General features: G+C 40.9%; 1 protein-coding gene across 3 annotated transcripts in view; it reads left to right on the forward strand.

Moving 5' to 3' along the window:
* Positions 1 to 20819, forward strand: part of LOC133663171 (myc box-dependent-interacting protein 1) — a 29920-nt gene extending 9101 nt beyond the window's left edge. The window contains exons 10-19 of one of the 3 annotated variants that reach the window (XM_062067449.1): positions 169 to 224; positions 3522 to 3560; positions 5298 to 5373; positions 5453 to 5575; positions 8630 to 8650; positions 13956 to 14294; positions 14575 to 14652; positions 16568 to 16654; positions 16727 to 16828; positions 19672 to 20819. In XM_062067449.1, coding sequence (XP_061923433.1) covers positions 169 to 224; positions 3522 to 3560; positions 5298 to 5373; positions 5453 to 5575; positions 8630 to 8650; positions 13956 to 14294; positions 14575 to 14652; positions 16568 to 16654; positions 16727 to 16828; positions 19672 to 19773 — 1023 coding nt within the window. In that variant the 3' untranslated portion in view covers positions 19774 to 20819. The remainder of the gene's footprint in view (positions 1 to 168; positions 225 to 3521; positions 3561 to 5297; positions 5374 to 5452; positions 5576 to 8629; positions 8651 to 13955; positions 14295 to 14574; positions 14653 to 16567; positions 16655 to 16726; positions 16829 to 19671) is intronic. The other 2 variants (XM_062067451.1, XM_062067450.1) reach the window with 2 other exon arrangements.
* The last annotated feature ends 404 nt before the right edge of the window (positions 20820 to 21223 follow it).

Genomic DNA, 21223 nt, shown 5'->3' on the forward strand with positions numbered 1-21223 from the left:
ACTGTTCTGCTGTTTTACTGCAATTTCCTCGACTTTTTCTAGTCTTCTTTGGAGTCGCTACTATCATTTATTTACAGCATGTGTATTGTCCATGACTCTGAATACCTTCCTAATAATAACGTGGGTGTAAAATCTAACTTCTCTCTTTATTCCCCCCGCTCTGGGCAGTTGGATCAGGATCTACACGACGTCTTGGAGAAACTTGAAGAAACGGACACGAGCAGGTTAGTAAGAAAAGCATTCCCCCCCCCCCCAACCCCCCTTTCTGAGTGTCTCCTACTACCAAAAATGTACAGTAGGACGGGGATTCATACAGCCCTATTCGGGGCAATTTACCTGACACATGAAACGTGACGTATTTTCGCCGCCAAAATGGCAGTAGAGTGTTGAAAATCTTAAACTGTGTTTTGTGGCGATTAAAAGCTCGGACCACAGCGTCAGTTGCTATGTAGAGTGGCACTTTCCATAATTTTCGGCAGACTGCATTGCAAAATGATTGACCCCCCCCCCCCCCCCCCCCCAAAAAAAAAAATTCTGCACAACTTACGGTAAAATACCGGCAGCTGTGGTTGCCAGGAATTCACCGTGAAAAAAAAAACAGACGTTACGGTATGTTGAAGTAGTTAACTAACTAGTTAGCTAACTGTTTTTTTACTTATGGTAAATTACTATGAAAAAGAATGATAAATTGTTAACCTATTTAAAAAAAAAAAGAAAATCACTGAATTTACAATATAATACTGACAGCTGTGGTTGCCAGGAATTCGCCGTAAAACAAATTGGGGCAGACTTGAGTGTTGCCAATCAGCCTATCCCCAGGCGCATGTGTTTGGAGGTGGCAGGAAACCGGAGTGCAGGGAGGACACGCAAACTCACTGTGAGGCACCAACCGCTAACAACAGCTCCACCGTGCTGCCCCGTCACCAATACTCGTATCTGCAAAATGCCCGCGTTTTCCGTACGCGAGGATTTTAACTTGAAAGTGTTTGTACAACCTTTCACTGGACAACTCACGACACAACCTTCAAGTGAGCTATTGGAAATGAGGCTTAAAATCTCCGCATCTGGTAAATAGCTGCGCGCAACCAGTTCCGACACATTTAAACACACGCCGTGGTTCATTTCCATGCGGTTTGCCATGAAGCACATGGACATAACCCCTACTTGCCACGCAAATACAAGAAAACTATGCTAATCAACACAAACCCCTAAAACAATTAAAGGAGCCACATGTAAAAATCTGGCCAGAAATGGTACTGCAATCACGGTCCAACTTATGTAGTCCCCTCCAATAACAATAACAAATCTCTAGCCAACACATTTTACACAGAAATTAGGCTATTTTCAGTGATATTGCCTGCGTACAATATCACAACAAATGGCAATCATATGGGTAATGTCAGTACTATCAGAAAACACAGACTAAAACCAACTACAACCAACACTAGCAATGGTCATACTGGTGAAAATAAGTAGTATGTACGCACACACCTAAAAAAGACACATTTTACCAAGGTTTCAAATTTCTCAGATTGCCATATAACTTGGTACATGTAGTCCACAATATGCAAACGCATATCCACATAGCTTTTATTTGTTGAAAATATATTTTGCCCTGTCAGTTGGAATACACGTGGGCATACAGGCAAACTGGCATATATTTCCCCCGTTAGCCTGTATGACCGGGCTAGCATGCTAAGCATTACACTAGGAGCGAAGCACCATCACACTAAGAATTAGTTGCAGGAACATACTAGCTTTGTTCGACAAGATCATAGACTGTATTGGACAATATAGTTTACATACCAAATGTCATCTTCCATTTATTACAAGTCATAAGAAAGGTAAATGCCTGACTTACCTATCAAGGGGGAAGTTAGCAAGTTTGGCGTCAGATGAAAAAAATATTCTCTGCCTTCAATGGTCTCCATCTTTCAAAGGTATCGCCGATACAAATCCTGTTTTTTTTCCTGGCTTTGTCATGAATAATGTTATGTTTGCTGGGGGAGTTGTGACGGCACAGTTCCACAAGGGGGTGATGTAGCTCTATGTTTTATTATATATATGCACAATATATATAATAATACACAATACTAAATATATATAAACTAGGCTAGAGAATGGAGTGTGACCAAAATCCAACAGTGTGTGGTGTTAGACTAGGTGTGGGTAATTACCTGATGCGGCCAGCGCGAGCAGGGGCGTATCTCGGCGCGCTGCCATCGGAGGTGATGGCAGACCCAGCTGCCGGAGAAAAGCGGGTGCGAGCCCGCGCCGTGACAAATAAGTTGAGAATGGCAACTTTTAGATTGACTAAGGTCTGACATGTTTAGTAACTTTACCAGTGGCAGTAGCCAGACGAAGATGGCGGTGTGTAACTGGCAACCTGCACGTGACACACTCACAGACTTTCTAATTGGTCAAAACGGTGGAGAGCGGGGCATCGAAATGAAAACAATAACAAGATTTCGGGGCTGTAAATCTAATTTTGTAATGAGCATATCCCGGCTGAACTACCGTTATCAGTTATAGAGGTATTGGAAAAGAAGATGACTTATTAATGCCTTTTGACATATCAGGGTCATTTAATGATGACTTGGCATACAATTAATACATATGGCTCCTTTAAGGTATACTGTACCTTAAAATTTTAAAAATAAAATTTTAAAATTGTTAAAATTTTAATTTTTAAAAAAATGTTTAAAATTGTAATTTTTTTTTACAATTTTTACAATTTTTACAATTTTTATTTTTTTAAATTTTTTTTAAATTTTTAATTTTTTAAATTTTTTAAAATGTTTTGAATTTTTAAATTGTTTTTAAATTTCTAAATTTTTAAAATTGATAAAATAATAAAATTACAATTTAAAATGGAAATTTAAAATTTAAATTTAAATTTCAATTTAAAATTAAAATTAAAATTAAAATTAAAATTTAAAATTTAAAATTTAAAATTTAAAATTTAAAATTTAAAATTTAAATTTTGAAATTTAAAATTTAAAATTTAAAATTTAAAATTTAAATTTTAAATTTTAAATGTAAATTTTTAAAAAATACTTTAAATTTAATTTAAACATAATAATGTTACTGTACATTTTAGAATATTGGTATGCTTGTGTTTGCAAATGCGTTGTAAGTGTTTATTATTTTCACAGTAAAGGTTATCTACCGTTTCTTTGGTTTGTACTGCATTTACTACAATTTTTTACGCTGTTATTTAACAATTGCATGCCGTGGTTTTTAAACTGATTTCATACGAATCCCTTCCCTACTGTACTATAATGGAGTTATACTTAAGGCCTTCATTTATGTTTTGAATGCATAAGTGTAAATACATTTGAATAATGACATAGTTTAGTTTTTCCACTTTGAAGCACATTTTTTCCCCCAAATCAGGTTTTGTCGTTTTAGTTATGATGGGCGGACCAATACGTGGCATTTCACAAAAGGTGTTAGGCGTACTTGCAAACCCAATGACATGCATGAATTAATCTGAGGCCACCCCTGAACCTCCGTTGCAGAAAGACAGGTAGCAGCTTATCGGCAGCGGCAAATAGGAGGTAACCAGCAAGGAAGGTGGTAACCATGGTGACATGTCTGTTGTCTGTCTGTCCACACGTGTGTATGTCAGGTTCTGACAGACTCCTGGCTTGGTTCAGTACACACACGCTTGTTGGAAAGAGCGTGGCGCACTCAGAGCTGTAGATATCAACAAGTTGGACATGGAGTTACATCATTTTGGGGGAATTCCTTCAAAAAGCAACTAAAGTGACGTTATATACACACATACATACACGTATACACACACACACACACATACATATATATATATATATATATATATATATATATATATATATATATATATATATATATATATATATATATATATATATATATATATATATACACACACATATACACACATATATACATATACACACACATCCATCCATCCATTTTCTACCGCTTTTCCCTTTTGGGGTCTCGGGGGATGCTGGAGCCTATCTCAGCTGCATTCGGGCGGAAGGCGGGGTACACCTTGGACAAGTCGCCACCTCATCACAAGGCCATACACACACACACATATATACAAACCCCATTTCCATATGAGTTGGGAAATGGTGTTAGATGTAAATATAAACGGAATACAATGATTTGCAAATCATTTTCAAGCCATATTCAGTTGAATATGCTACAAAGACAACATATTTGATGTCCAAACTCATAAACATTTTTTTTTTGTTGCAAATAATCACTAACTTTATAATTTGATGGCAGCAACACGTGACAAAGAAGTTGGGAAAGGTGGCAATAAATACTGATAAAGTTGAGGAATGCTCATCAAACACTTATTTGGAACATCCCACAGGTGAACAGGCAAATTGGGAACGGGTGGGTGCCATGATTGGGTATAAAAGTAGATTCCATGAAATGCTCAGTCATTCACAAACAAGGACGGGGCGAGGGTCACCACTTTGTCAACAAATGCCTGAGCAAATTGTTGAACAGTTTAAGAAAAACCTTTCTCAACCAGCTATTGCAAGGAATTTAGGGATTTCACCATCTACGCTCCGTAATATCATCAAAGGGTTCGGAGAATCTGGAGAAATCACTGCACGTAAGCAGCTAAGCCCGTGACCTTCCACCCCTCAGGCTGTACTGCATCAACAAGCGAACATAACCAAAACAAAACATGATCACACAGACATGACAAGATCAGAGTCATAAGTTAGGAGTGCTTCATTTTTTTGACCTGACCTCCTCCAGGTACTGCAGACCTGTATAAGGACACTCGCTTGAAATAAAGCAACTTTTGGTTGCCGTGTCACCCTTCTGTCCGGATGAGGATGACAAGACCAGAAATACACATCACTATCAACCCGATGTCGAGATTTATGTCAACCGCAAGGGAGTATTTTAAACGTAGAACAGAGTAATTTTTTAACAGTTGGTTTGTTTGGACCTAGCTTTGGTTTGGGATGGTTCCATTATTCATGTTCCCAGCGAGTGTGAACAGTACGTCCATCTCTTCCAATATCTGCAGCTCTGAGGCGTCTGTCCGCTTTCTGTGTTCTTTACGACGGATTATGCCGCTCACACTGCACTTTTGCGCGGATTAACCGCGGCACGCGCGTAGCCTGCTTGCATGGGAGGGCGAGAATGGAGGAAAGAACGGAGGCTCACTTCTCTTGCATGCCAGCTCTCACGGCAACAACCTCATGCATGCATGGCAACTCTCTCAGTGGCGTTTCGCTCGCTCGCGTCTCACTCTGTGATCGGTTTCTCTCCCCCAGTTCACCCAGTGGCGCCGACGACTCCAACCACACTCTCAAACCAGGACCGCCCCCGATTCCGAAATCCCCGTCCAAAGTAAAACATTTTTTTTGTGTTGCCAATACTCGGAGTTACAAAGGAATGTGTTTAAAATGCATCCATGTTGTCCTTGCAGCTAAGGCCGGCGGTGCCTCCTCCACCCAAGGTCACCCCGTCCAAGGAGATGAAGACGGAAAATATCATCGGCCTGTTCGATTCTGCAGCAAATCCTGATATTAGCGTCACATCACCGACAGAGGTTTGTGTCTATTCTGTCAACAAATTGCTTGGATTTGACTGACGTCACGTCCCGCCCATTAAATACGTGTGGTGGTCAAGCTAGCTCTGTTCTCAATGGGTATTTGGCGCCATTTATGTCATAGAATAGAATAGAATAGAATAGAATGGACCTTATTGTCATTATATTTGCACATAACGAGATTAAGGACTCCAATTTAAGGTGCGGTAGTGGGAACAAATATGGGGTAAAAATAAATTACACAAGAGGTAATAAAGAAAAAACTAACAATTGAAATAAACAGACTACTATCCAATAAAAATAATAAGCAACCCTGTACAATATACAAAACACTATAGAAATACAAAATACTGTACAATATACAGAACAAGACAAGAGTACCGGAGTAATAAATAACAATCAGTGTCGGACGTATTGCACTCGAAGGGTAATATTGCACAGTAGGGTATTAGGGTAGGATATTGTATAGGGTTGAATTATTTATTATAAGTTAGAGTTCAAGATGGGGACAGCTCTGGGAAAGAAGCTGTCTCTGAGCCTGTTAGTTCTGGCTCTGATGCACCTGTAGCACCTGCCTGATGGTAGCAGGTGGAACTGGTGGAAGCCAGGGTGTGTGCTGTCCTTGGTGATGCTTTTTGCTCTGTTGAGGCAACGGGAGTTGTGTAAATCCTTCAGGGAGGGGAGGCAGCAGCCGATGATTTTTTGTGCAGACCTTACGACCATCTGAATCGCCTGTTTGTCTGCTTCAGTGCGGCTGGCGTACCACACTGTTATGCAGTACGTCAGCAGGCTCTCGACAGCCGAGCGATAGAAGGTCACCATCAGCTGCCTCTCGTTTGTTCTTCCTCCATGATACGTTTGTTTAGTTTTGGACTCCGTTAGTTCCTGTTTTTGTTTGTGTTTTGGTTGCCATGACTGCAGATTATTTTCACCTGCCTCTGATTAGTGTTCGGGACGCTCACCTGCTCCTGGGCACTAATCAGCGAGCTACTTATTCCCGTTGGTCATACAACACGTCGCGTTGAGTATTCATGATTCCTGATCTTTGCCTTTTGTTTTCTTGTTCATATGCTTAGCGTTCATTGTTAGCTATTCCGCTAGCCTCCCGTTCTATAGGCGCGCTTGTTTTGTTTGTATCCCGCATGATTTATGGAAAATTAATCATTTCCTTACCCGCATTTTGCCCTCGGAGTTCCGTCTGCATCTTGGGAGATGCTATGCTCGTGTTGTTTTTGGCCGTACGAGTCGTTCAAAACGCAAAAAGGATAAACATTTCTTCAGAGTTCCTCGAGAGGTAATCGAAAAGGGCGTTAAGAGTGCAAGATTTTACCAAACGACGACGAGAAAATCACACAGCTCGCACTCCAGTCCAAGGGAGCAGAGTCAAAGAATGCACGAGTTTGCAGTGATCACTCCGTTAAAAAGTTTGTTTGATACACGTTTAATTTGTACTATCTTTTATCTTGATATTATTTGTATTTCTTAAACAAGTGTTTGCTTTGAGTGTTTCGAAAAGCACCAACTTGCCGAGTCTAAATAAAAGACATTAAATGTGAGCAAAACCTAAAAAGGTTAAGTTTTTACCAAAGGCAACAAATGAATCTTTCAGCACATACACAATGTTGACATCTATAGTTATATTTTGATAAACGATCATAAATGCCTTCCCGGTAAGGTCTATTCAGGTGTACTGGAGAGGAGGCTACGCCGGATAGTCGAACCTCGGATTCAGGAGGAACAGTGTGGTTTTCGTCCTGGTCGTGGAACTGTGGACCAGCTCTATACTCTCGGCAGGGTCCTTGAGGGTGCATGGGAGTTTGCCCAACCAGTCTACATGTGCTTTGTGGACTTGGAGAAGGCATTCGACCGTGTCCCTCGGGAAGTCCTGTAGGGAGTGCTCAGAGAGTATGGGGTAACGGACTGTCTGATTGTGGCGGTCCGCTCCCTGTACGATCAGTGTCAGAGCTTGGTCCGCATTGCCGGCAGTAAGTCGGACCCGTTTCCAGTGAGGGTTGGACTCCGCCAAGGCTGCCCTTTGTCACCCATTCTGTTCATAACTTTTATGGACAGAATTTCTATGCGCAGTCAAGGCGTTGAGGGTATCTGGTTTGGTGGCTGCAGGATTAGGTCTCTGCTTTTTGCAGATGATGTGGTCCTGATGGTTTCATCTGGCCAAGATCTTCAGCTCTCACTGGATCGGTTCGCAGCCGAGTGTGAAGCGACTGGGATGAGAATCAGCATCTCCAAGTCTGAGTCCATGGTTCTCGCACGGAAAAGGGTGGAGTGCCATCTCCAGGTTGGGGAGGAGATCTTGCCCCAAGTGGAGGAGTTCAAGTACCTCTGAGTCTTGTTCACGAGTGAGGGAAGAGTGGATGGTGAGATCGACAGGCGGATCGGTGCGGCGTCTTCAGTAATGCGGACGCTGTATCGATCCGTTGTGGTGAAGAAGGAGCTGAGCCGGAAGGCAAAGCTCTCAATTTACCGGTCGATCTACGTTCCCATCCTCACCTATGGTCAGGAGCTTTGGGTTATGACCGAAAGGACAAGATCACGGGTACAAGCGGCCCAAATGAGTTTCCTCCGCCGGGTGGCGGGTCTCTCCCTTAGAGATAGGGTGAGAAGCTCTGTCATCCGGGAGGAGTTCAAAGTAAAGCCGCTGCTCCTCCACATGGAGAGGAGCCAGGTGAGGTGGTTCGGGCATCTGGTCAGGATGCCACCCGAACGCCTCCCTAGGGAGGTGTTTAGGGCACGTCCGACCGGTAGGAGGCCACGTGGAAGACCCAGGACACGTTGGGAAAACTATCTCTCCTGGCTGGCCTGGGAATGCCTCGGGATCCCCTGGGAGGAGCTGGATGAAGTGGCTGGGGAGAGGGAAGTCTGGGCTTCCCTGCTTAGGCTGTTTCCCCCGCGACCCGACCTCGGATAAGCAGAAGAAGATGGATGGATGGATGGATCATAAATTAATCTTTCAGCAAGTACACAATGTTGACATCTCCAGGATCTATTGGATGATTTCTTCTCACGCTGTCACTTTCTTTTCTGTTGCCCCCGCAGCCGGCCAACTGGGACTCCTGGGTAAGTCAATCAAATCCAACAACAACAACTGCATATTATTGTTGAAGAGTGGCCATTGTGTTTTGTAACCATCGTGTCAGCACCATTGCCATGTTCTCACCCAGCATGTGTCCCCCGAGCACGAGGCCATATTGCTCCATATTTGTTTAGTTTCAGAGGTGGGTAGTAACGCGCTACATTTACTCCGTTACATCTACTTGAGTAACTTTTGGGATAAATTGTACTTCTAAGAGTAGTTTTAATGCAACATACTTTTACTTTTACTTGAGTATATTCATAGAGAAGAATCGCTACTTTTACTGCGTTCCATTTATCTACATTCAGCTCGCTACTCGCTACTGATTTTTATCCATCTGTTAATGCACGCTTTGTTTGTTTTGGTTTGTCAGACAGACCTTCAAAGTAGGATCTATCGCATGCCTGCGTTTCACCAATCAAATGCAGTCACTCGTGACGTTTGACTCCGTTTCACCAATCAAACAGAGCCAGGCGGTCACATGATTAACTACACATAAAGTTTTCAGCGGCAAACAACAAGCTTAAGCTTACATGAAGTCAACATCAAATTTGAGGAAGCACATGGCGGTAAGTAACGTAGTAGATATTTCGGCTGTCACCGTAAGGCTGATGTTAGCTTCCCTGCTATGAATCACTGTCAAATGTACATCGTGTGGGACATTTATTAACGCACTGCAGCCTCATAGACACACACACACACACACACACACACACACACACACACACACACACACACACACACACACACACACACACACACACACACACACACACACACACACACACACACACACACACACACACACGCACAGTCGCACACACACACACACACACACACACACACACACACACACACACACACACACACACACACACACACACACACACACACGCACAGTCGCACACACACACACACACACACGACACACACACACACACACACACACACACACACACACACACACACACACACACACACACACACACACACACACACACACACACACACACACACACACACACACACACACACACACACACACACACACACACACACACACACACACACACACACACACACGCATGCATACAAACACCAATCAGAAGTGCACAGTGTGTTCCCAGGTGCAGCCCACACCTATCATCAGTTTATGGTTTGCGTAAAGGCTAACTTGTTATTTTCCTTTGTAATATCTGCCTACTGAGCCTATGGTGCTGTTAAGTTATTGTGGCTCAATTTGCCTTAATTTTTTTTATGTTAATGTATTATTATTTAATATATATTATTGTTTTAGTTGCTTAAGAGATATTCCTGGCTCTGAATTTGCTCATTGCTATTTTTATGTTTTTGTGCATTATTTGTTGCCGTCATCATTAAACGAACAGGTTACTCATCAGTTACTCAGTACTGAGTAGTTTTTTCACAACATACTTTTTACTTTTACTCAAGTAAATATTTGGGTGACTACTCCTTACTTTTACTTGTGTAATAAATCTCTAAAGTAACTACTCTTACTTGAGTACAATTTCTGGCTACTCTACCCACCTCTGTTTACTTTTCATTTGCGTGTCCCAAATCTCTTTGTGCATTGTCTGCAATGTTCGATGTCCGAGCACTAAAACCATTACATAGCACAAATAGAGCTTGGGAATAAGTCAATCAGTTTCAAACATTTTGTTTTTTATCATTGAGTGTACTATTCTGTTACAAATGTCCACATGCAAATATTGGAACTGAATTGACCTCATGTTTGAGTCCCTGTTGGTTACGCTGAGGTAGCACACAGGGAACAGTTGCAATCAAGGGAAGTTGCTCATCCTTTTCGGGCCATGAAAAGAGAACCTTGTGGGCAGCTTCACGGAGCCTTGCTTGCAACGCGGCCGAACCGACCCCTTTTGTCACCGCTGTAAGAGCGATGTGTCTCCAAGATGTTCTCCAGGCAAACATTTTCACCATGGAATGACACCTCTGCTCTTACAAAGTTCCTGACCCCGCCCCCGTCCTCCATGTGACCATAGAAGAGCGAGCATCGAGCTTCTGATGAAAAAAAGTCTTCCTTTTCCTTTGCTTTTTTTCTAACCTCTTGAACCCTCAACCTGTTTTTCACAAGTTTGCAACACATTTCACTTTTGGGTAAAATAGCTTTATCGGATCTTTTTGTACATTGTATGCATTAAAAAGTCCCAACCCTGCACACGTAGGCCACCAGAGGATCCTAACCCTAACCCTAACCCTAACCCTAACCCTAACTCTAAAACTAACCCTATGGGAAATGAGCTAAACACGTTAAGCTTTGTCTTGACCACAGGATACAGGAGAGAGGAGGCGATGTGCAGGTTAAAAAAATATATTATAAGGGGAACTACACTTTTAAAAAAAATGTTTTGCCTATCATTCACAATCCTTATGGAGACGAGAACACATATGTTTTTTGTTTTTTCTAATAAATTCTAACTTGTAAATCAATGCTAGCAAAGGTCAACGAACAATGTAGCGAAGAAGGATTCACTCTATAAATTGTTCTTTTTTATATTCCTCGCTGTAAGTATATATATAATGTAGTAACATTCATAATAACATGTAATATATACATGATGTAACTATATATATAATGTAGTAACATTCATAATAACATGTAATATATACATGATGTAAGTATATATGTAATGTAGTAACATTCATAATAACATGTAATATATACATGATGTAACTATATATATAATGTAGTAACATTCATAATAACATGTAATATATACATGATGTAAGTATATATATAATGTAGTAACATTCATAATAACATGTAATATATACATGATGTAAGTATATATGTCATGTAGTAACATTCATAATAACATGTGATATATACATGATGTAAGTATATATGTCATGTAGTAACATTCATAATAACATGTAATATATACATGATGTAAGTATATATGTCATGTAGTAACATTCATAATAACATGTGATATATACATGATGTAAGTATATATGTCATGTAGTAACATTCATAATAACATGTAATATATACATGATGTAAGTATATATGTCATGTAGTAACATTCATAATAACATGTAATATATACATGATGTAAGTATATATGTCATGTAGTAACATTCATAATAACATGTAATATATACATGATGTAAGTATATATGTCATGTAGTAACATTCATAATAACATGTAATATATACATGATGTAAGTACATATATAATGTAGTAACATTCATAATAACATGTAATATATACATGATGTAAGTAAATATGTCATGTAGTAACATTCATAATAACATGTAATATATACATGATGTAAGTATATATGTCATGTAGTAACATTCATAATAACATGTAATATATACATGATGTAAGTATATATGTAATATAGTAACATTCATAATAACATGTAATATATACATGATGTAATATAACAAAATAAAAATTACATAGATTTTTGCTTTTTTTGGATCGATTAATAATCGTTACAAATAAAAATTGCGATTAATCTGAAAATCGTATTTTTTTTACACCCAGCATACCTTAACTAGTTTGCTTTACTCTTTAAAATTCCCCTAATGATTTACCAACAACATTCAATCCCTTAGGGCAGGGGTCCCCAAACTTTTTGACTCAGGGGCCGCATTGGGTTAAAAAAATTTGGCCGGGGGCTGGGCTATATATATATATATATGTATATATATATATATATATATATATATATATATATATATATATATATATATATATATATATATATATATATATATATATATATATATATATATATATATATATATATATATATATATATATATATATATATATATATATATATATATATATATAAAATCTGGCAAGCTTCTGCTTGAATTTTGGACCACTTCTCTTGACAAAATTGGTGCAGTTCAGCTAAATTTGTTGGTTTTCTGACATGGACTTGTTTCTTCAGCATTGTCCACACGTTTAAGTCAGGAGTTTGGGAAGGCCATTCTAAAACCTTCATTCTAGCCTGATTTAGCCATTCCTTTACCACTTTTGAGGTGTGTTTGGGAGTCATTGTCCTGTTGAAAAATAAATAAAAATGAATAAAAATAAAAATAAAAATATATTTGTAGAGGTTGCCCTCTAGTGGGTTCCTCGGACCACCATACACCGCCACGAGAGCCCGGATTTCAGGGTACAACACTTTTATTTTCTTAAATGTTGAGAGGCTTTTGCTTTCCAGCAAAATGTCTTTGTCTTAGTCCGTGTCTCTCTCTCTCTAGCTCCCACTCCAACCCCCTGTCTCGTTCCGGCTGCTGCTAATAAAGGCGACAGGTGATTAGATAACAAGGCACAGCCCGGCAATCTACTCACCTGTCGCTGTCTTCGAGGCCGGTCCTTGCACACTACGTTCCGCGGCAGGCCCGTAGGCCACGCCCCCCTCCACAATATTATAATTTTTTTTTTTACTTAGGACTTCCCGCAGGCCGGATTTTGGACGCTGGTGGGCCGTATGCATATTTTGGGGTCCCCTGATCTACATCAACAATAGGATTTGTCTGAGTGGCTGGACAGGGCAGATAGAAAAAATAAAAAATAAAAAATAAAAAATAAAAAATAAAAAATAAAAAATAAAAAATAAAAAATAAAAAATAAAAAATAAAAAATAAAAAAAAAAAAATAAAAAAAAAAATAAAAAAAATAAAAAATAAAAAATAAAAAATAAAAAATAAAAAATAAAATAAAAAAATAAATAAAATAAAATAAAATAAAAAAATAAATTGTAAAAAATTATAAAAAATTATAAAAAAATTATAAAAATTATAAAAAATTATAAAAAATTATAAAAAATTAAAAACCTTTTTTTTTTTTAAATTAAAAAAAATTATGAAAAAAAAAAAAAAATACAAAAAAATAAATAAAATCAAAAATAATTAAAAGAAATGAATTAAAAAAAATTTTTAAAATTAAAAAAAAAAAAATTACAATTAATTAATTTTCAAAATTTATTTTTTAAAAAAAATAATTTTTTAAAAATAAAATTATAAAAAATTTAAATAAATTACAAAAAAATATATATTTAAAAAAAGTAAATCACACATATTTTTGCTTTTTTTGATTCGATTAATAATCGTTACAAATAAAAATTGCGATTAATCTGAAAATCTTTTTTTTTGACACCCAGCATACCTTAACTAGTTTGCTTTACCCTTTAACATTCCCCTAATGATTTACCAACCCAGCCTCGAGGTAAAAAAATGTGTAATGACCTCTGACCCCTCAAAACCCGACCCCCGCCCCTTAGCCAGAGGATGGCAGTGCCCAGGAAGAAGAGCCCACCCAGATGCACTATGACCCCGTGGCGGCCGCTACGGAGGCCTGGGATGATGACGACGGCACCGAGCCCGTCCGCTACGACCCCATAGTCGCCGCAGCCTCGGAGGGCTGGGGCGACGACGGAACCCAAGCGGCTCCCTATGACCACCACGAGGAATGTGGCGATGACGAGGTCCGTGACCACCGGGAGGTCACGGTGGAGGACGGGGGTCAGCCCATGGCGGAGGACGAGCCTAGCGAGAGTCCCGCGGAGGCTCCGGTCGACGCTGGCGAAGAGGAAGCGCCCCCTGCTAATGAAGAGGATCAGGTAACCCAGGAGATGCATCTGGATGGATGAAGGAGGGCGGATGCATCAGATCTGGAGGAGGTTTGGGGTGGTAGCAAAAAGACAAAATGCGATTGGCTGATGAATAATGAGACAGCTAAGCACACCTTGCTAGTGGAAATGCTTATTCAGCATCCTTGTGGAGCGCTCTGCTTGTGTTGTCGTCCGTCTCGTCTCTCACTTAATCTTCCGGAAAAAAAAAAGAAATACATCTTCCGTGGGTTGGGATCACGTGTGAACTCCGGTGTGTTTGTGGTCTCAGGGAGAGGAGGCGGAGGAAGCAGCGCCCGCAGAGGAATCAGCAGCGGCGGCCGCAGAAGAAGAAACGGCGCCGGAGGAGGTGAGTACGTAGGAACTGATTTTGGACAACAAGAAAGATGAGGCGGCATGTGGTGAGCACGCCCACCTCAGTGTGGAGTTTGCATGTTCTGGTGCTTGGTTTTTTTTGGGGGGGTTTGGGGGTTTGGAGGAGGGGGTGCTCCACTCTGCACCCACAGTCCAAAAACCTACTCAAGTATTTGATCCCCTGCTGGTTTTTAAAGACATGATCTGGGTCAAGTTTATTTGGGTGTTTGTTGTTGTTGTTTTTAGCAATCGGCATTCTGCACTCTCAACGCAGCCCGAATCCGGGTCACGGCACCAATGATTAGAACATCCCCTTTTGTAGGAGGGAAGAGTCCACCCAGATCCTTTTGTTCCAAGGCTAAAATGACAGAAGTAAGGAAGGAAGTGATCAAAACGGAAAGTTAACTAGGCGTGGGTATGCCGTTCTTCTCTTTACGTATGGTTTCTGGTACCTCTTGTTCCGGAACCTAAATGAGATGCAATGTGCGTTTATTTGCAGGCATCTCAAATGTCAGCAGACAACATTCAATTCCGCGTCCAAATATAATTATTTTTTTATTGTTTTTCATGATATATCGTAGCGTGCAAGGTAAAAATTCCGTCTAAGAGACTGAAAATATGGTCTGACTACAAAGAAATTTGAAAGAAAAAAAAAAGATCCCCTGCTGGTTTTGTATGTCAGCACCTTTTTAAAGACTTGATCGGGGTGAAGTTTATTTGGGTGTAGTGAATGACAATAAAAAGGAAGTCTAAGTCAAGTCTAAGTTTGAATGTTGAAGAGCTGACGCTGAATTGAAATGCTAATGGTATGTAGGATGAATGTAGAAATGGTTTGAATGTTGAAGAGTTTGGATTTCCAGGAAAAACGGAGATTGGTTTAGAACTTGAGAAAGTGTTAGTTGGATGAATGGAATATGTTGAAGGTGGAATGGTTCGAATCGGCTGAAAAATGTGCGAATTGTGGAAGTTTCAAAAATAGATCATCCATTTAAATGGGGAAAATGTCCCTGAAAACTGGGAATTATTGGAAATCCGGGAATTTAAAAAAAATGTTGACGGAAAGCACACAATTTTGAACTGGCTGAATATTTTTGGAGTTGGACTGGTTTGAATTGGATGAAAATTAAAATTAATTTCAATGGGAATTTTGGAATTTCGGGAAAAGCGGGAATTTTGGGAAAAAGGTTAAAAGACTTGAATGTTCTGAATGAGTTGAAATAGTTGGTTTTGGAATTTTTCAAATCGAAATGTCGAAGTAGTAACATTTTTAATTGAGAAATGGAATTAAGGAATTCCAGGAATTTCTGGAAAACCAGTTCAAAAAACAATTTATTTTTTTGGTCCTGATTAAGAGGAATGTTTTGATGGTGGAACGGTTGAAGTGGTTTGAAAAATGCGGAAGGAGCAGTCGCCAGAATAAAGGGTCAACAAAGGGTTTGAAAAAAAGGGAATTCCTGGAATTTTTTTGAACTTGGAAAAATATTAGTTTGAAGGTCCAGAATGAGTGGAATATGTTGAAGGTGGAATTGTTTGAATAGTTTAAAAAACGTGGAAGGAGTAGTCGACAGAAAAAAGGGTCAACAATTTTTTTTGACTTGGTTGAAAAATTTGGAAATGGTGGAAGTTTGAAAAATGGCCAATTTATTTTGAATGGGAAAAATGTCCCGGAAAACCTAGAATTCTGAGAAAACTTGGAATTTTTGGAATTTGTCAAGGGAAAGCCCGCGATTCCCGAATAGGCTGAACAGTGTGAAGTTGGAACACTTTGAATCGGATGAATAATGTGGAAGGTAGAGCGCGCCAAAATCTGGAGAAGAAGAAGAAGAATCAATAGATGAATTTTGGCAAATGTGTGAATGTTTTGCAGCATTCACTCAATAAAGTTCAATGGAATGTCTTTAACCGTGCAGACACCAACAGCCAAGGAGGCACCAGCAGAGGCAGCAGAGGCAGCAGAGGCAGCGTCAACAGACATACCCCCCGGGTTCCTGTTCAAAGTAAGACCAGACCTGACAGAGGGAGAGAGTTGAATCACAACAATGGAATATTCTGTGTTTCTGTGTGAAAAGGTCCAGGTGATGCATGACTATGCAGCCAACGACACTGACGAACTGGAGATGAAGGCAGGAGATGTGGTGCTTGTGATTCCTTTTGACAATCCAGACGAACAGGTACGGACAAAGTCCAAGATGGTATATCAGTCACGGATTCCAGTTGATTTAGTTCTTATTTCCAACTGAACTTGGGCCCCTGTGTTGTTGTACTTGAAGTTGTTTAACGGCGTTGTTAGGTTCGAGTCGGTTACAGTGGGTCCGGATTGATTTTTGCCTCGTCCCCCAAGAACGCACTCGCGACCCAGAAAAGTCCAAGATGGCACAGTACTACCAGCTAGTCCGAGATAAACCAACCACAATGCTTCACGGGAACGAGGCAAAGGCTAACCCGGAGACAATGTAGCGAAATAGCCTCATAGCATCAAGAATTCACGTAGAAAATGAACATTTATTGACAAATATGCATCAGTCACGTATTCCAGTTGATTTAGTTCTTATTTCCAACTGAACACGGGCCCTGTGTTGTTGTACTTGAAGCGGTTTAACGGCGTTGTTAGGTTGGAGTCGGTTACAGTGGGTCCAGGGTTGATTTTTGCCTCGTCCCCCAAGAACGCACTCGCGACCCAGAAAAGTCCAAGATGGCACAGTATTACCAGCTAGTCCGAGATAAACCAACCACAATGCTTCACGGGAACGAGGCAAAGGCTAACCCGGAGACAATGTAGCGAAATAGCCTCATAACATCAAGAATCTACGTAGAAAATGAACATTTATTGACAAATATGCATCAGTCACGGATTCCAGTTGATTTAGTTCTCATTTCCAACTGAACACAGGCCCCTGTGTTGTTGTACTCCAAGCGGTTTAACGGCGTTGTTAGGTTCGAGTCGGTTACAGTGGGTCCGGGTTGATTTTTGCCTCGTCCCCCAAGAACGCACTCGCGACCCAGAAAAGTCCAAGATGGCACAGTATTACCAGCTAGTCCGAGATAAACCAACCACAACGCTTCACGGGAACGAGGCAAAGGCTAACCCGGAGACACTGTAGCGAAATAGCCTCATAACATCAAGAATCCACGTACAAAATGAACATTTATTGACAAATATGCATCAGTCACGGAGTCCAGTTGATTTAGTTGTTATTTCCAATTGAACACGGGCTCCTGTGTTGTTGTACTTGAAGCGGTTTAACGGCGTTGTTAGGTTCGAGTCGGTTACTGTGGGTCCGGGTTGATTTTTGCCTCGTCCCCCAAGAACGCACTCGCGACCCAGAAAAGTCCAAGATGCCACAGTATTACCAGCTAGTCCGAGATAAACCAACCACAATGCTTCACGGGAACGAGGCAAAGGCTAACCCGGAGACACTGTAGCGAAATAGCCTCATAACATCAAGAATCCACGTAGAAAATGAGTATATATTGACAAATATGCATCAGTCACGGATTCCAGTTGATTTAGTTCTTATTTCCAACTGAACACGGGCCCCTGTGTTGTTGTACTTGAAGCGGTTTAACGGCGTTGTTAGGTTCGAGTCGGTTACTGTGGGTCCGGGTTGATTTCTGCCTCATCCCCCAAAAACGCACTCGCAACCCTGAAAAGTCCAAGATGGCACAGTATTACCAGCTAGTCCGAGATAAACCAACCACAATGCTTCACGGGAACGAGGCAAAGGCTAACCCGGAGACACTGTAGCGAAATAGCCTCGTAACATCAAGAATCCACGTACAAAATGAACATTTATTGACAAATATGCATCAGTCACGGATTCCAGTTGATTTAGTTCTTATTTCCAACTGAACACGGGCCCCTGTGTTGTTGTACTTGAAGCGGTTTAACGGCGTTGTTAGGTTCGAGTCGGTTACTGTGGGTCCGGGTTGATTTCTGCCTCATCCCCCAAAAACGCACTCGCAACCCTGAAAAGTCCAAGATGGCACAGTATTACCAGCTAGTCCGAGATAAACCAACCACAATGCTTCACGGGAACGAGGCAAAGGCTAACCCGGAGACACTGTAGCGAAATAGCCTCGTAACATCAAGAATCCACGTACAAAATGAACATTTATTGACAAATATGCATCAGTCACGGATTCCAGTTGATTTAGTTCTTATTTCCAACTGAACACGGGCCCCTGTGTTGTTGTACTTGAAGCGGTTTAACGGCGTTGTTAGGTTCGAGTCGGTTACTGTGGGTCCGGGTTGATTTCTGCCTCATCCCCCAAAAACGCACTCGCAACCCTGAAAAGTCCAAGATGGCACAGTATTACCAGCTAGTCCGAGATAAACCAACCACAATGCTTCACGGGAACGAGGCAAAGGCTAACCCGGAGACACTGTAGCGAAATAGCCTCGTAACATCAAGAATCCACGTACAAAATGAACATTTATTGACAAATATGCATCAGTCACGGATTCAGTTGATTTAGTTCTTATTTCCAACTGAACACGGGCCCCTGTGTTGTTGTATTTGAAGCGGTTTAACTGCGTTGTTAGGTTCGAGTCGGTTACTGTGGGTCCGGGTTCATTTTTGCCTCGTCCCCCAAGAACGCACTCGCGACCCAGAAGAGTCCAAGATGGCACAGTATTACCAGCTAGTCTGAGATAAACCAACCACAATGCTTCACGGGAACGAGGCAAAGGCCAACCCGGAGACACTGTATTATACGTTACCGAAATAGCCTCATAACATTAAGAATCCACGTAGAAATTGAGTATTTATTGACTAATAGGCATCAGTCACGGATTCCAGTTGATTTAGTTCTTATTTCCAACTGAACACGGGCCCCTGTGTTGTTGTACTCCAAGCGGTTTAACGGCGTTGTTAGGTTCGAGTCGGTTACAGCGGGTCCGGGTTGAATGAAGCAACAATACAACATCGCTTACTGTAAAGCACTTTTTTTGTTGCCGCTGGCCTTTGCATGACTAGTGCTATATAAATAAAAGGTGATTGATGGATTGATGCAGGATGACGGCTGGCTGATGGGAATGAAGCAGGAGGACTGGCTGCAGAACCAGGAGAAGGCCCCCAAAGGAGTGTTCCCGGAAAACTTCACCCAGAGGCTGTGAACGATCTTCATCACCTTCCCCGTCTCATCCCACCCCCTGTCCTTTTGTCTTGTCACCTGGACTTTGTCCCACAGGAGCAGAGCTGTCACACCCCCTTGCTGAAAACGCCCGTTGTCGTGACGTCTGCCGCTCAGGCGGAACTTCTGCAAAAAAAACAAAAAGCAAAAAGACAAATCACAGCCATTTCAAACTAAGTGCTATCGCTGAGGGACGGATGACAGAATCCTGCAGGATAAAAGCAGCCGTCACTGTAACTGACTCTACCAGAGTGTTAAATCTCTGTTCTGATACAGTAGGTAAAGGATTCATATGGCCCCATTCCTGGGGCGTGGGGGGGTCTCGCGTAGAGGGCGAGGTGCCATTAACCAATTTGTAATGCATTCTGATGAAAATGTTGGGAAGATATTCAACACTCCACTCTGTCGAGCCATTTGTGCACAGTATAAGTTGTTCAGGTTGCCGACCACAGCATTTATTTATATGACCCGATGCAAACAACCTTCCCTAGTCAAAAAAAATTTCACCGACACAAAATGCCAACAGACATGGTTACACATAACACAATTTTAAAAACACGTCAATGCATCATACAGAAATTTGACTGTAAGTCATTCAGGTCTCTGACCACTTGTGCTTTGAATGGATTCAAGCGCAGCATTTATTTATGCGACCCAATGCAAACAACCTTCCCTAGTCATGGAGCCGAAAAAATAAAAAATATATAAGTTATGCAGGTTATTCAGGTCTCTGACCACTTGTGCTTTGGAATGGATCCAAGTGCAGCATTTATTGATGTGACCCAGTGCAAACAACCTTCCCTAGTCATGGTGCCAAAAAAAAAAAATGTTTTAACCGACACAAAATGCCATCAGACATTGTCACACAAAACACAATTTGTGGCTATTTAAAAAAAACAAAAAACGTCCATGCATCATACAGAAGTTTCAGAATGACACCCATTTAAATCCTTTACAAAGCATGATGGGAAAAATGCAAAACACCATTTCTATTTCTGAGGGATTGCAAAACTTTACATACATATGTACATATATCAGATTCAGAGCTTTATTTGTCCATTCTTAACATGTACAAGACACATAAGAACTGAAATTACATTTTCGGCACAATCCCGCTAAGAGCAGACATACGTTACAGGGAGACAAGACGGGACCGCCAACGGATCAGCCACTTAGGGCGCTCCTTAAAAAGGTGGGAAAAAGGTGACATTGGGGAAGGGGGGACGAGTAAAAAAAATATCAGTCTGAGGCTGGACCCTCAGGAATGGTCCAGACTGAGTCCGAGGAAAAAACCTCACATAGCATGGCACACATAAACATGGTACATGTAATCACAACAACTCGCAACAGAGTCATCCAACAGGACTTTGGAGGCCGGCAGCTGCTGTTGAGCGCTACTCAGCCCCCACAACCCCGGAGGAATTAAGCAGTGG

The sequence above is a fragment of the Entelurus aequoreus genome, linkage group LG13 (assembly GCF_033978785.1).
Source record: "Entelurus aequoreus isolate RoL-2023_Sb linkage group LG13, RoL_Eaeq_v1.1, whole genome shotgun sequence".
Classification (NCBI taxonomy): domain Eukaryota; kingdom Metazoa; phylum Chordata; class Actinopteri; order Syngnathiformes; family Syngnathidae; genus Entelurus; species Entelurus aequoreus.